This window comes from Panthera pardus, unplaced genomic scaffold, assembly GCF_024362965.1.
Source record: "Panthera pardus isolate Hobbes unplaced genomic scaffold, ASM2436296v1 HiC_scaffold_15, whole genome shotgun sequence".
Taxonomy (NCBI): Eukaryota; Metazoa; Chordata; class Mammalia; order Carnivora; family Felidae; genus Panthera; species Panthera pardus.
Window position 1 is genome coordinate 72,060,443 of NW_026526710.1, and position 12,959 is coordinate 72,073,401.

The 12,959-nt window shown below is 41.8% G+C and overlaps 1 protein-coding gene across 3 annotated transcripts in view; it reads right to left on the minus strand.

Annotated features, from left to right (window-relative positions):
* Window positions 1-1,297: 1,297 nt before the first annotated feature.
* LMAN1 (lectin, mannose binding 1) overlaps window positions 1,298-12,959 on the minus strand; it is a 34,139-nt gene continuing 22,477 nt past the window's right edge. For 2 of the 3 annotated variants that reach the window (XM_019463882.2, XM_019463880.2), the window contains exons 11-13: window positions 9,870-10,023; window positions 4,889-5,010; window positions 1,298-4,591 (exon numbers count right to left, since the gene is read on the minus strand). In XM_019463882.2, coding sequence (XP_019319427.1) covers window positions 4,555-4,591; window positions 4,889-5,010; window positions 9,870-10,023 — 313 coding nt within the window. In that variant the 3' untranslated portion in view covers window positions 1,298-4,554. The remainder of the gene's footprint in view (window positions 4,592-4,888; window positions 5,011-9,869; window positions 10,024-12,959) is intronic. The other variant, XM_019463881.2, reaches the window with a different exon arrangement.

The window sequence follows — 12,959 nt, forward strand, 5'->3', positions numbered from 1 at the left end:
ACGGGGTAAAAGCCACTGCCTGGGATTCCGTCTCTTTTCCCAGTCCAGCGCAGCTCTCCTTTAGACAACATGGCAGTGTTTCACATTAAAAACCACTTTTATTTCCCAAAGAAAAGTGACCATCTGTTGCAGATCTGGCCTATGTTAACAGTTTGGTTCACAAAGTGAAATCCCCCAAGTTCTACTTTTGTGTGGGAGGGGTAATCGAGCAGCACAGAGAGACCTTCAGGTGGCAGCCACAACCCGTGGCAACTATTCGGGACTCACGCCCTGGTATTGCTGTTTTACCAAATCAAATCTCTCATGGTCTCCCCAGTCGAGAATTCCACCGAAAAAATGGGATGTCTTTAAAATCCTTTTATTCCTCAGTTTGTTACACCGGCCCTTCCACTTGGACATCCGGGAAACTCTTCGCTGCTGTGTCAAATCTTTTGATTCCTCCGGAAACATCCCAAGATTTGTGACAGGGGACAGCCGGGTGCAGGCCTGCCGAAGATCTCTCATCACACCTGAATAAAATCCCAAATCTTTACGATGGCAAGGCGGGCAAGGACTCTCCCCAACGCCCCGAGCGAACTCCTCAGCCTCTAACTGGCGCCCAGGGTCTATCTGTGCATAGCCTGCTCTCGACCACCCCCTCCCAGCAGGCATACCGATCGGGCGTGACTGTCGTCTCCCCCGATTTCTTTCAAACCCATCGAATTGATTTACATCTCTTAGTTTATTCTATCCAGTATTTCTGCGTGTTCTAGCAGAAGAGGGTCTACCATTTCCTGAGACCACTTCAGAAGACTCTTTTACAACGCTCCCAGCCCGGGGGGGCCAAGTAGAAAGAAAGTGAAGGTCATGCTTCGTAAGCGGCAGAGCCAAGATTTAAGCCCAGTTCTGTCTGACACCAAAGCCCTGTTCTTTCCTTTTAATACTACACGGGCTCTCAAAATTGGAATGACTTGGCTAAATAAACGGTGCTTGCCAAAGGAGATTAAAGTACTTTTTAAAACTGCCATTAGTAATGATTAAGAGTTCCAGCTTAACTACACTTTTACCAGTATTTGGTTATTAAAGGTGAAAGCATCAAATGCAGTTTTAATTAGTTTGTGTTTTTCATTACCAGCGAGGGTAAGCTGTACCCATTTTCATTTCTACTTCTCTTTTTACGCTTCCGTGCGTTGATTCTGCGTGAGGGAGGCCGCCTAGGGTACAGCACAGAGCAACAGATGAACGCGATCACAACCAGGGCCTACTTGGAAAATAAGGAACTCCTTATTACCCGAGATCAAGGAAGGAGAAAAGTAAATTTACTAAAATATTTCTTTATTTGAATAAGGTCAATGTCATTTCTCGAATTTCAGCTAGCATCAAATAACAATCAGAAAAAAAACACTTGACAAAATGTTATCCAATTGAAATTAACAGTGGATAGAAAACCCTTTTAAACTTTAAAAGAAATATATTAAACAGGCAAACATACAGGTCTAAAAAGTTGCAAGTGGTGATTTTACATTAGATCTTATAAATAAAAAAACCCCCCATATAGTCGTTTGTTCACTATCTCCCTGCAGTAAGCACATGAACAGGAAAAGATAATCACATCTTAATATTCACAACTGTTATTGAAATTCTTTACAAAGATTGTTATCTCTGCAATGCATCGGGTCAGGCAATCCCTTATTCAAGTAATTTCTGTTTTCCCCAAGTTATCAAAAAGTACAATTGTCTGAGATAAAATGCCACAAAAATTGCAATCAGGAAAGCAAAAGGCTTTAGCAGGCAGACTCTGAGATGGGGGTTCTCACGGCTTCACCATGATCTGGTGATTTTGTAAGTTTAAAAGCCATCAACCAAAGTGCCAAGAGCTACAGGCAACAACCTGGGTTTGGCGTGTGGCTATTAATAAACCAAGAGTTTTAGTAAAAAGAACATCACTTGTTAATTATAACAGAATCAGTGCACATTTGCTAATGTCATTGATGATGACAATGTTATATTATGCTCTCAGCTCAGCTTTAAACCAACAGAACCAAAGACTTCTTTTTTTGCATTCCTCATCCTAGTGGTTCTCAGACATCAGTGTGCTCAGAACCAGCTGAGGTGCTTGCGGAACACGACATCCTGAAGCCCCGCCCCTGAATTCTGATGCAGGTGCCCTAGAATGGAGCCCCGGGATCTGCATTCTGCACGAGCACACCATGACCCAGATGGTCCGCGGACCACACTCTGAGAGGCGCTGATGAATGTACCTCCTTGAATACCTCCAAAACATCGTTTACTGTCTGAGGCTTCACAGGGAAATTTCAAGCTGAATAAGACATTCGAACAATCAGAACACAAGTACATACATTAAATAAAAGCACTAGCCATGGTGTAACTAGATCTCTTTTTAAAAGTGGCATCGGAAGCACGATGAGTTGCACTAAAAATTTAAAATCAATTTTGTTTTAATCCAAGGCACCTGTAAAATACTTGCTGGTGTGAGAGAAGTTAACAAATTCAATTATACAAAATAGTACAGAAATGAAAGGATCCTGGCAGTGACTGATTTCTCCACAGAGCGAATATTTTTCTTCAGAAAGGAAGCTACCTGAAGTCTGTGATTTGGAGGAAAAGAAACCGAATTTCAAATGATATGACGAAGAGCCTGTGCGAACTGCTTTACTAAGTGATTTTCAAGTACATGAAATTACTAAGTAAAGGAGAAAAAGGTGCATGCGCTCTCGTAGACGCGGCTGCCCCCCCCCCCCCCCCCGGGTCAGGAGCGGCCGCACGGCCCCTCCGCACGCGGGGCACACATGTCCGGTTTTCCTGCCGGATGTCCGGGCACATGTGACCACGGTTTTGTAACACCGGACAGTGTGCGTGCAGCCTTTCATCTCAAGAGGACCTCCCAACTGTCCCAGCCCGCAACCTCAACATGCTTCGGAAGGGTTTTGTCTTTTTGGTTTTCTACACATTAAAAGCAAATTCTGTGATGATGTCTCTGAAACGTGAATTTCAGAATGTTACTGCTACCAAGGACACACATCCGAGAAGCAGGTTCTCTGTGAAAGTGACCCAAGCGGAGCGGGCAGTCACTAGAACATTCTCGTTCAGCGTTCCAGGATGAACGTTAATCTAGAAAGCAAGGCTAGGACTGTGTGCGTATACAGTAAGGAGTAGGGACTGCTGAAAGGCAGAGTTCCCCACAGCCTTCGTAGAGGCTTTAGGCAGTTAGCCCCATCTGTGGATGACATTTGAGAACAAATTCAGGAAGGTCTGGAAGAATGAAACTGTACTGTTTTGTAACACAGTATTATTTTGGCTGCTGTGACAAAGGACAGATAACTACTGAAGAGTCTTTTGCAGCCAGTAAAAAATAGGTCTACATCAGCTGTGAAAACATGAGGTCTGCATTTTAAAATGTCCTTTACCGACCGTTTCTAGAATACCTAGAACAACTATGTACAAAGACTACAATAACCCCTTCCAGCCTGACATTTCAAGGTCAAGCTTCCTCACAAGTGCTTCACAATATCCTTAGTTCTGGCATTAAAAAAAAAAAAGAAATCGGAACTATCAATTCTATTTTTCAAATGCTGCCTTCAAAATCTTAACACTGCTTCTACTACAGACTCCTTGATTTAAATGACACCAGATGACATGGAGTCACATTAACCAAAACGTAGTGCTAGGTTTTGTGAACTTGACCCTCAGGACATGCCATCAGAGCTGAATTTACACACTGTACAACATGGCAGAAATGAGTTCCTTAAATTACAAATAACCCGAAAATCATTTTCATTAATATTGAACGGACACTGTTGGAATGCAGGCGTTCGAGAACGTGAGCAGCCGTGAAATGAACGTTACCAGGCAGAAGACCTATAAAAACCATGATCAGAGGAACGTTTTCACCTAAACGGTTTTTCAGGCAAAGAGCAGCTATTAACTTTCTTCCGAAATTCCCTTTAAAAGTGAAATGTATCATGGAAAATCGGAGGGAAAAATACTTCAACACTCTGAAGCCTATTCTCTAGATCCTAAAGCTCTCAGACAAAATATTCTTTGATTTCAAAGGGAACTGCATTAAAGGCCTGCAGGACTGGGTCACAGAGTGGGAAACTCTGATCTCTAAGAAAAGACTCTGGTTACAAAATGGACATGATGGGGAGCTCTTAGACCACAGAGTTGGTGGGGGGGAGGGGGGGGGGCAGGAGGGCAAGTGTATTTATGTTAAATAAAGAAACCTCCAACACTGGAGACGTAGGGGTAACTTTCACATCTGGAGGGTGCCCCCAGTTTCTATTATTTACCATCTTCTTTATCAGTATTCTGTTCAGTGGCTGTATTCTACTGGCCAGAAATTCACTGAAATTTAAATAGATTTATGTACTATGCACAAATTTACATGTGGTTGTCTTTGTTTTAAGGTTTATTCTTACCGCAAATCAAGGTTTAAACAGTTATTTTATACAAAATTTAATAATTTAGACTATGAAGCAATTTAAATACTTAAATTCCCTCAAAAAGACAACATTTTGTACACACATACATGATGAACACACAGGAAAATGGTGGTCAAAAGAATTTTTTGGCAGCTGCTTCTTGCTGAGTCCTAAGGAAAAAGAGAAAGAAAAAAAACCTGAAAGTTCTATATGTTTTACTTTAGAAAGAACAGGACTGTTTAAAGTTGAAATACACATTGTCTTTTGGAGTAGAAGATGCACTAAGATAAACATACGAATATTCTATACGTGCACTCCCACGTGACTGAAATAGACTAGAAACAACATTTGCTTTGTGTAAACTGAACTCTATAAGCACTGAAAGCTCCGTGATGAGCACTGAGGACTTCGAGCATTTAAAATTAAACAAGTACAGAAAAATGTTCAGTTACATGTTAGAGACTTACCTATACATGATATAACCCACGAATAACACCGTTTGTACCACTACAAATATAACAAAGTGCATCGTAGATAAACACGATGGAAATGGTGGTAGTTCTGGGCATTTTGGCCTTTCATTTGATGGCTGTAAGGCAAAGGACTTTGTGTTATGGTTAGTCAAATTGGTATTCTAGAAAAAGAAGTAAATGTGCAATCTTTACAAAATTCATGGTGAACTACATAAACTAAAGCATTTCATTTATTCATCCCATAAATATCTTCCACCCCCGTAACTTTTACCACCTTTTAAAGTTCATTTATTAATTTTGTTAGTAATCTCTACACCCAACGTGGGGCTCAAACTCATGACCCCAAGATCAAGAGTCTCGTGCTCTTCGGAGTGAGCCAGCCAGGCGCCCCTACCACCTGACTTTCTGAAAGAGTAGATGATACTGAAAGGCCTCCACCTTCGTGGTCCAGTCACTAACTCGTTGCCATCTGGCCCGAATCGTCACCACAGTGACGATGAATATTTTGTGCTCTTGACGGTCACAAACCACGAATTCCCTGGACACATCCGATTTATACTTGCTGTACTAGAGTAATTATCAACAGTATCCCCTTCTCAAAAGTGTTCTGGTTCAGGCAATTACATGGTTACATTCTTCGGCACCAACATTGCGGTTGGTCATGTGGTTGCCAACATTCTTCGGTACATATGTATCCACAGCATCAACCTGGTCATTGCAACACAGGCTGAAGTTGGGAGAAAATAACCTCAAACAGAGTTAAGGGAATAGGCGATAATGCTTTGGATGAGAGGTGATGGTCAGTGAGAAAACTATTAAGTCATATTTGAAAAATATGTATATGCAAGACATATATAAAAAAATAGTTAAGAAAGACAGTATCTAAAAATATAAAGGAGACAAGATTACATGTTAAAGACCTAAGTTCTTCCCTTCTACCACATACTAGCTAATGACCTCAGGAAAGTTATTTAACATATTAATTTTCTTTCCTAAACAACAATAGATATTTTTTAAAAATCTGGTATTAGGACTTCCAGGAAGGTAGACTACATAATATGGACCAACTCACAGAAGACAACTGGCAAACCTAGAAACAAATCCAATCTAAAACGAACACCTGTCTGGGGGCACCTAGGTTGAGCGCCCAACTCTTGATTTCAGCTTAGGTCATGATCCCAGGATTGGGCGATCGAGCCCCGAGTCAGGCTCCATGTGGAGTATAGAGCCTGCCTGAGATTCTCTTTCTTTCCCTCTGCCCCTCTCTCCTGCTCATACGCGCGCGCTCTCTCTTAAGTACAAAACAAAACAAAAGACACCTGTCTGCAGGCAAAGGCAGCAAACAAGATAGCAAGAAATTAAGGGATCAGCATTTTAGGGGGGAAAAAAAGGCCAAAGGAAGACAACTTTAAGTCCATGGATCAGGGCTCAGTGGCTCAGTCGGTTAAGCACTGGACTTTGGCCCAGGTCACGATCTCTTGGTTTGTTGAGTTCAAACCCCACATCGGGGTCTGTGCTGACAGCTCAGAGCCTGGAGCCTGGCCTCAGATTCTGTGTCTCCCTCTCTCTGCCCCTCCCCTGATTATGCTCTTTCTCTCTCTCTCTCAAAAATAGACATTAAAAAAATTTTTTAAATAAAAAAAAAAAATGGGTCAGAGAAGAAATTAAAATGGAAGTTAAAAAAACGTTTATCGAAAGATTAACATAAATAGTCCATATAAAAAATTATGGGATAGGAGGAACATTTTCTGCTTCCACCTCTGAAGGGCTGACTAGGAACAGCTCTGTCACCTTGACAACAAGACAAAATATACGAAACACCTGTTTACAAACACCGGCCACAGGCAGTGGCCCGGAGGTAGATTCTGCATACAGGGAGGGCCCCCAGAGAGAAGCGAGTGGTCCTACTGAGCTAAGAAGTCAGATACTGTATTTTAGGGAGGCTAAGGCGGCTGTATGTGACAGAACATGAAAAAGGGTAACAGCAGAGACAGAAGTCTCTGAAGTTTGCAGAAGAGTCCTTCAAATCTTTGGCTGAATCTAATCTGTACACGCGTGGTGCAAAACTCCACATGGCTAGGGGAGAACTACTCCAAGCAAGAGGCCAGACAACTCCCAGAGCTCACGGGAAGGGCTGGGAACAGTCTGTTTTCCCACCAGCCAGCCAGAGACACCACTATAGTGGGGAGAAATGAACTCTTAGACTGGTGGTTCTCAACCAGGGGCAGTTCATTTGGCCAGAGGACAGCTGGCCACGTCTGAAGACATCTGGATTGTCACGACTGGGAAGTGCCACTGGCACCCAGTGGGTAGAGGCCAATAACACACAGAACGGTTTCCCACACAAAAAAAGTTTGTGGTGCAAAATATCAACGGGGCTGAGGAACCCTAACCAGACCCATCCTAAAAGGTATGCTTAAAAAACATACCTTGAAGAGATCAAACTAACACCCCAAACTTAACTGTAGACCACAACAAAGTCGAATACTATTTAAAGGAATACAACAAAATGCAACAACCAGTAACATAAAAGTATAAATGTTTAGCATCCAATGAAAAATTACCAGGTATGCAAAGAAGGAAACTTGACCCAGTCTTAGGAGAAGAATTAATCAGTAAAAATAGACCCAGAAATGACACAGATGATGGAATTACCCAAGAAAGACATTAAAACATACTGTAAACATGTCTGGGCTTACGAATGTAGAGAAAAATACAAACATGATGAGGAAATGGAAGATATAAAAAAGGGACCCAAATGGAATTTCCAGAGACTAACACACAAAAAGATACTTTGGAGGAGATTAGCAGGACATTAGACACTGCAGAAGAAAACATCAAGAAACCCGAAGACGTGGCAATAGAAGTGATCCACAACTAAAAAAAGTCTAACAGAGGTGCATTTGAGCAGCTCAGTTGGTTCAACATCTGACTCTCGATTTTGATTCCTGCGTCGGGCTCAGAGCTGACAGCAGGGAGCCTGCTTGGAATTCTCTCTCCCTCTCAAAGTAAACAAACACACATTAGAAGAAAAGAAAAGAAAAAGTCTAACAGGAAAAAAAAAAAAACCTGAAAGAAACCTGGCTAAAAATTTTCCAAATTAAAGACAGCTATAAATGCATAGAACCAAGATATTAAGCCCCAAGTAGAAGAAAAACAAAAGCAAAGCGTATCATAATGAAACTGTTGAAAATCAGTATTAGATTAAAATCTTAAAAGCAGAAAAAAACACATTGGGCACAGAAAAACAAAAGACTGACAGACTTCTCGTTAGAAATTATCGTATAAACTATGATACAATCGCACAATGGGGCTCACGTGGCTATAAAAGCAGTAAGGAAGCCGTGCACACTCCTGTGGCCGCGTGGAGAAGGGAAGAAAGCAGGGAGAAGACAGACGCACAGTATATGCTACCATCCGTTAAGAGTAGGGGAAGATTTGACAATGGTTTCTGCTTATATTAGGAAAAGAAACAATGGAGGGATAAACTACAGACCGCCCCCCCCCAATTCATTTCTCTCATTATAGAAGTAGCTTGAGCATCTTTTCATACATGTACAAGCTTTTACTTTTTTTTTTTTTAATGATTAAAAAAAACTGTTTATTTAGTTTGAGAGAGAGGGCGAGAGCATGAGCAGGGGAGGGGTAGAGAGAGGGAGAGAGAGAGGATCCCGAGTAGGTTCTGCACTGTCAGAGTGCAGAGCGCAGAGTCCGATGCGGGGCTCGAACTCACCAACTGTGAGACCACGACCGGAGCCGAAGTCAGAACCAGATGCTTAAGTGACTGAGGCACCCAGGTGCCCCGGTACAAGCTTTTCCCATGAACACCACTCATTTCTCCAGCACATTTGTAATTGGGTTGTTTCACACTCAAGTTTTAGTGTCGGTCATTTTGAGGAGACTGGATCACAAGAGGAAGCGGCAAGTCCTACAAGCACTTGTGAATTTGATAAGGGGTTTGAAGGGCAGTAAGGAAGTTAAGGAAAAACTTCCAAGCAAAAGACTTAACAAGCACCACAGGCCCATTGTCCAGTGTCGTCTCTTATGCACATCCAACTTGGATAACTGTTAACCTATTTTTATCGTTATGGCCACTCTCTAAAAACGTACCTGGGGCTTATACTTAAAAAACAGGCCTAAGGAAGTGAAGTACCCCTCCCCCCTCCTCGAAAAAAAACCAGAAGAACTTTTAAAAAGTGCACGAAGTAAGACAGGAAAAGCTGTTGGGAAAAAGAAGAGTCTCGCCTAAAGAAAGGCCACAGTCAGCCAGCGTCAGACGTGTGCTTCCCACAGCCCAGGCAGAGACACAGGGGCTACTCAGCAGCCGTGAGTCTTGCTGTGTCTCGGTGAAGGGTCAAGAGATACCACTTTTTTTAAGCTGTTTATCTGACACCACTGCTGAAAATAAGACCTTTTTTTTTAAAGGAAAATTTACGGAAAGAATCTAGGAAAATAAGTCAGAAACCGCGACAGCTCCAATGATAGGAATAACAAGTTTTTTAAAAAATTCTATTCAGTAGGGTATGGGAGCATGGAACATATAGACATTTGGATCGTATGGAATAATTTCACCTTAAATATTAAAAATGAACATTAGCACTCACTAAAAAGTTCAAATATTTTCAGCAGAATACGTGTTCTCCCTGGGGCTCCTGGGTGGCTCAGTCGGTAAAGCATCCGACTTCAGCTCAGGTCATGATCTTGCAGTTTGTGGGTTCAAGCCCCACGTCGGGCTCAGAGCATGGAGTCTGTTTCAGATTCTGTGTCTCCCTCCCTCTCTCTCTGCCCCTCCCCTGCTTGTGCTCTCTCTCAAAAATAAATAAACTTTTTTTTTAAAAAAGACTTAATAAAAAGAAAAGAGAAGAAAAGAAAAGAAAAGAAAAGAAAAGAAAAGAAAAGAAAAGAAAAAAGAATATGCGTTCTTCCCTTTCTAAGGAAGGCTGACAATTATAAAAGCAGAAGGAAAAGAGCTTACCATATTTCGCTGCACCAAGTGATCTATGTCCCTCTTTACTATGTGGAGGTGTTCTTTGATGTCATTGAAGTGCTGGGTCGACTCATAAACTCCCCCTGCAGATCCCGGATGCTGGAGGCCACTGACCAGTCTGACGGTGTCACTCATGGAATTCCTGAAACAGAAAATCCCCTTAAACAAGAGAAGTGCTAGAAAAATAATTTTTTCAGTCACATATTTCAAGTGGTTAGATGTATTTCTAAGCCCAATATGGTAGATTATTTAAAAAATCAGTATTTAGAAATACTGAATTGTCTTCAAGATTGGAAAATAATTTACAAAACTACAACTTAACATTGCATCTTTCTTTTACTACACAGATCATCTAAAAACAGCCACATAGGGAATACCGCTAAATAATTTGTGTTAAAACCAATATCGTAAATGGATACTGAATAATATAACAGCTGATACTTTTTTTTAAATGTTATTTTGAGAGAGAATGCGTGAGCAGGGGGAGGGGCAGAGAGAGAGAGAGGGAGGGAGAAGAGTCCCAAGCAGGCTCTGTCTGCACTGTCAGCGCAGAGCCCGACGCGGGGCTCGATCCCGTGAACCATGAGATCACGACCTGAGCCGAAACCAGAGAGTCACGTGCTTAACTGACAGAGCCACCCAGGTGCCCCGATAATGGGTGATACTCTTAATGGACTCAGATCTAAGTGTTTAATGTTGTGCAATAAAGGATTAACTCATCAGCTCTGGACTGCACAAACCCTGCATATTCCGAAGGTTTTGAGGACCCGCCTTTGAAATATCTTGCCCGATAAGGGCCTCCTTCTCTACCCGGAGCCTTGGGCCATGCCAGATGGTTTATGCTAACAATGTGATTTACGTTTTTGTTTGCATGCGGCCCATGTGGTATCAGTCTGACCTCTAGGGGGACTGGAGACTGAGCAGTTAAGGTCAGTTACCTGCGTGCTCCACGCCTATGTGACTGACCCCTAAACCCTGGACACTAAGGCTTGGGTGAGCTCCGTTGGTTGGCAAAGCTCTGTGCGTGTCACTCATTGCTGCTGGGAGGAATAAGCACTGTTCATGCAACTCTACTGGGGAGGACAACGGGGGAGGACAGCTTGTGCCTGGTTTCTCCTGGACTCCACACCAGGCATACGCCTTCCATCTTTGCTGGTTTTATTTTACATCCTTTCATTATAATAAATCACAACTGTGCGTCCTTCTAGGAAATCACAGAACCTGGGGGTAGTCTCAGGGACCCCTTAGACAAACGTATTTCTACCTATTTTTCTATGCAGTTCCCTCATATAGCTCTTTATACAAACCTAGAACTTCAACTAGAACCCAACTAAAGAAGCACCTGTTTCAAATACGAAGGGAAAGCTGGCTGTTTGGCATACTGGTGTGTCGGTCTCTGATGTGGTGTCTTTCTGGAGAGTAATTTTGACCTTATAGAACATTTTACTTTATGCATGACTTCAAATACAATTTCCCTGTAAGACTGCTTCCACTATTAGATGTAAGACAAAGAGTTCTAACACTGAGTGTGACCTTTGGTTACGAGTTTGAACATAACAGTAAGAGACTACAAAGGTTTTTTGTTTGTTTGTTTTAAGTAATGGCAGAAATGTAACGAAACTATTTACTAAGAAAGAAAGGAAGATTCGTGAATTTCAAGTTACCCGAAAACGTCATTTTACTTAAGAAGCTCTATAAATGCAAGCAGTTTATGTTATTAACATTTGTATTATGATACATCTCCAAGTGTAGGGATTTTTTGGTGAGGTAGATAAAATACGAGTGGATGGGCAAACTGATGGAGATGCAGGGGGTCACCACGTAATCTCTCTACTTGTGTGTATGTTTGAAAACGGCCATACTCTTTAAAAATCCTTACGGGTCTCCATAACCTCTTTGTGGCTCATCTTTCTAACTCTATTTCCTAATGCTCTATTTTATGTCTAGACTCCTGTTGTCCCTGAAGATATCTTTCACTTTAAGCCTCTGGCCCATGTTGCTTTTCCTGGTTCTGCCCTTCCCTCCAAGAGCAACATCCTAAAATGGAAAGCCTAGTTCAAATGGCTGCCTTCCTCTAGTCTCCTTCCCGTGAACCTTCAATGCCAAATGCAGCCATACCCTAAACACACACACACACACACACACACACACATTTTCTTCTCTGTAACTATAAATGGATTTTCTTCCTCATTGAGCACATGCTCCCCCAGAAAAGGGGGCATGTCTCTGATTTCCTGACAATGCCTTTGACAGTTATAGTTCAATTTGGATAAATGAATAAATAAGTTATCTAACTTATTTCCCTGGAGTAAAATGTAGTTTAAAAACTAAAAGCTTTTCCAGTTAAAAAATGGGCAGAAGGCACGAACAGACATTTTTCCAAAGAAGACATTGAGATGGCCAACAGACACATGAAAAGATGCTCAACATCGCTCAGCATCAGGGAAATGCAAATCAAAACCACAATGAGATATCACCTCACACCTGCCAGAAGGGCTAAAATTAACAACATGGGAAACAACAGATGTTGGTGAGGATGCAGAGAAAGGGGAACACTCTTACACTGTTGGTGGGAATGCAAACTGGTGCAGCCACTCTGGAAAAGAGTACGGAGGTTCCTCAGAAACTTAAAAACAGAACTACCCTACGACCCAGCAGTTGCACTAGTAGGTATTTGTAGTGCAAAACATACTGATTTGAAGGGATACACGTACCCCGAGTTTACAGCAGCATTACCAACAATAGCCAAGTTACGGAAACAGCCCAAATATCCATGGACTGATGAACGGATAAAGATGATGTGGTGTACGTGTATATATATGTGTATACAAACATAGACACACACACACTGGAATATTAGCTATAAAAAAGAATGAAATCTTGCCATCTGCAATGATGTGGAATGAAGCTAGAGTATTATGCTAAGTGAAAGAAGTCAGAGAAAGACAAATACCATATAATTTCACTCATATGTGGAATTAAGAAACAAAACATAGATGGGAGGAAAAAAAAGAGAAGGAAGCAAAACATAAGAAACTGAACTATAGCGAACAAACTGAGGGTTACTGGAAGGGATGG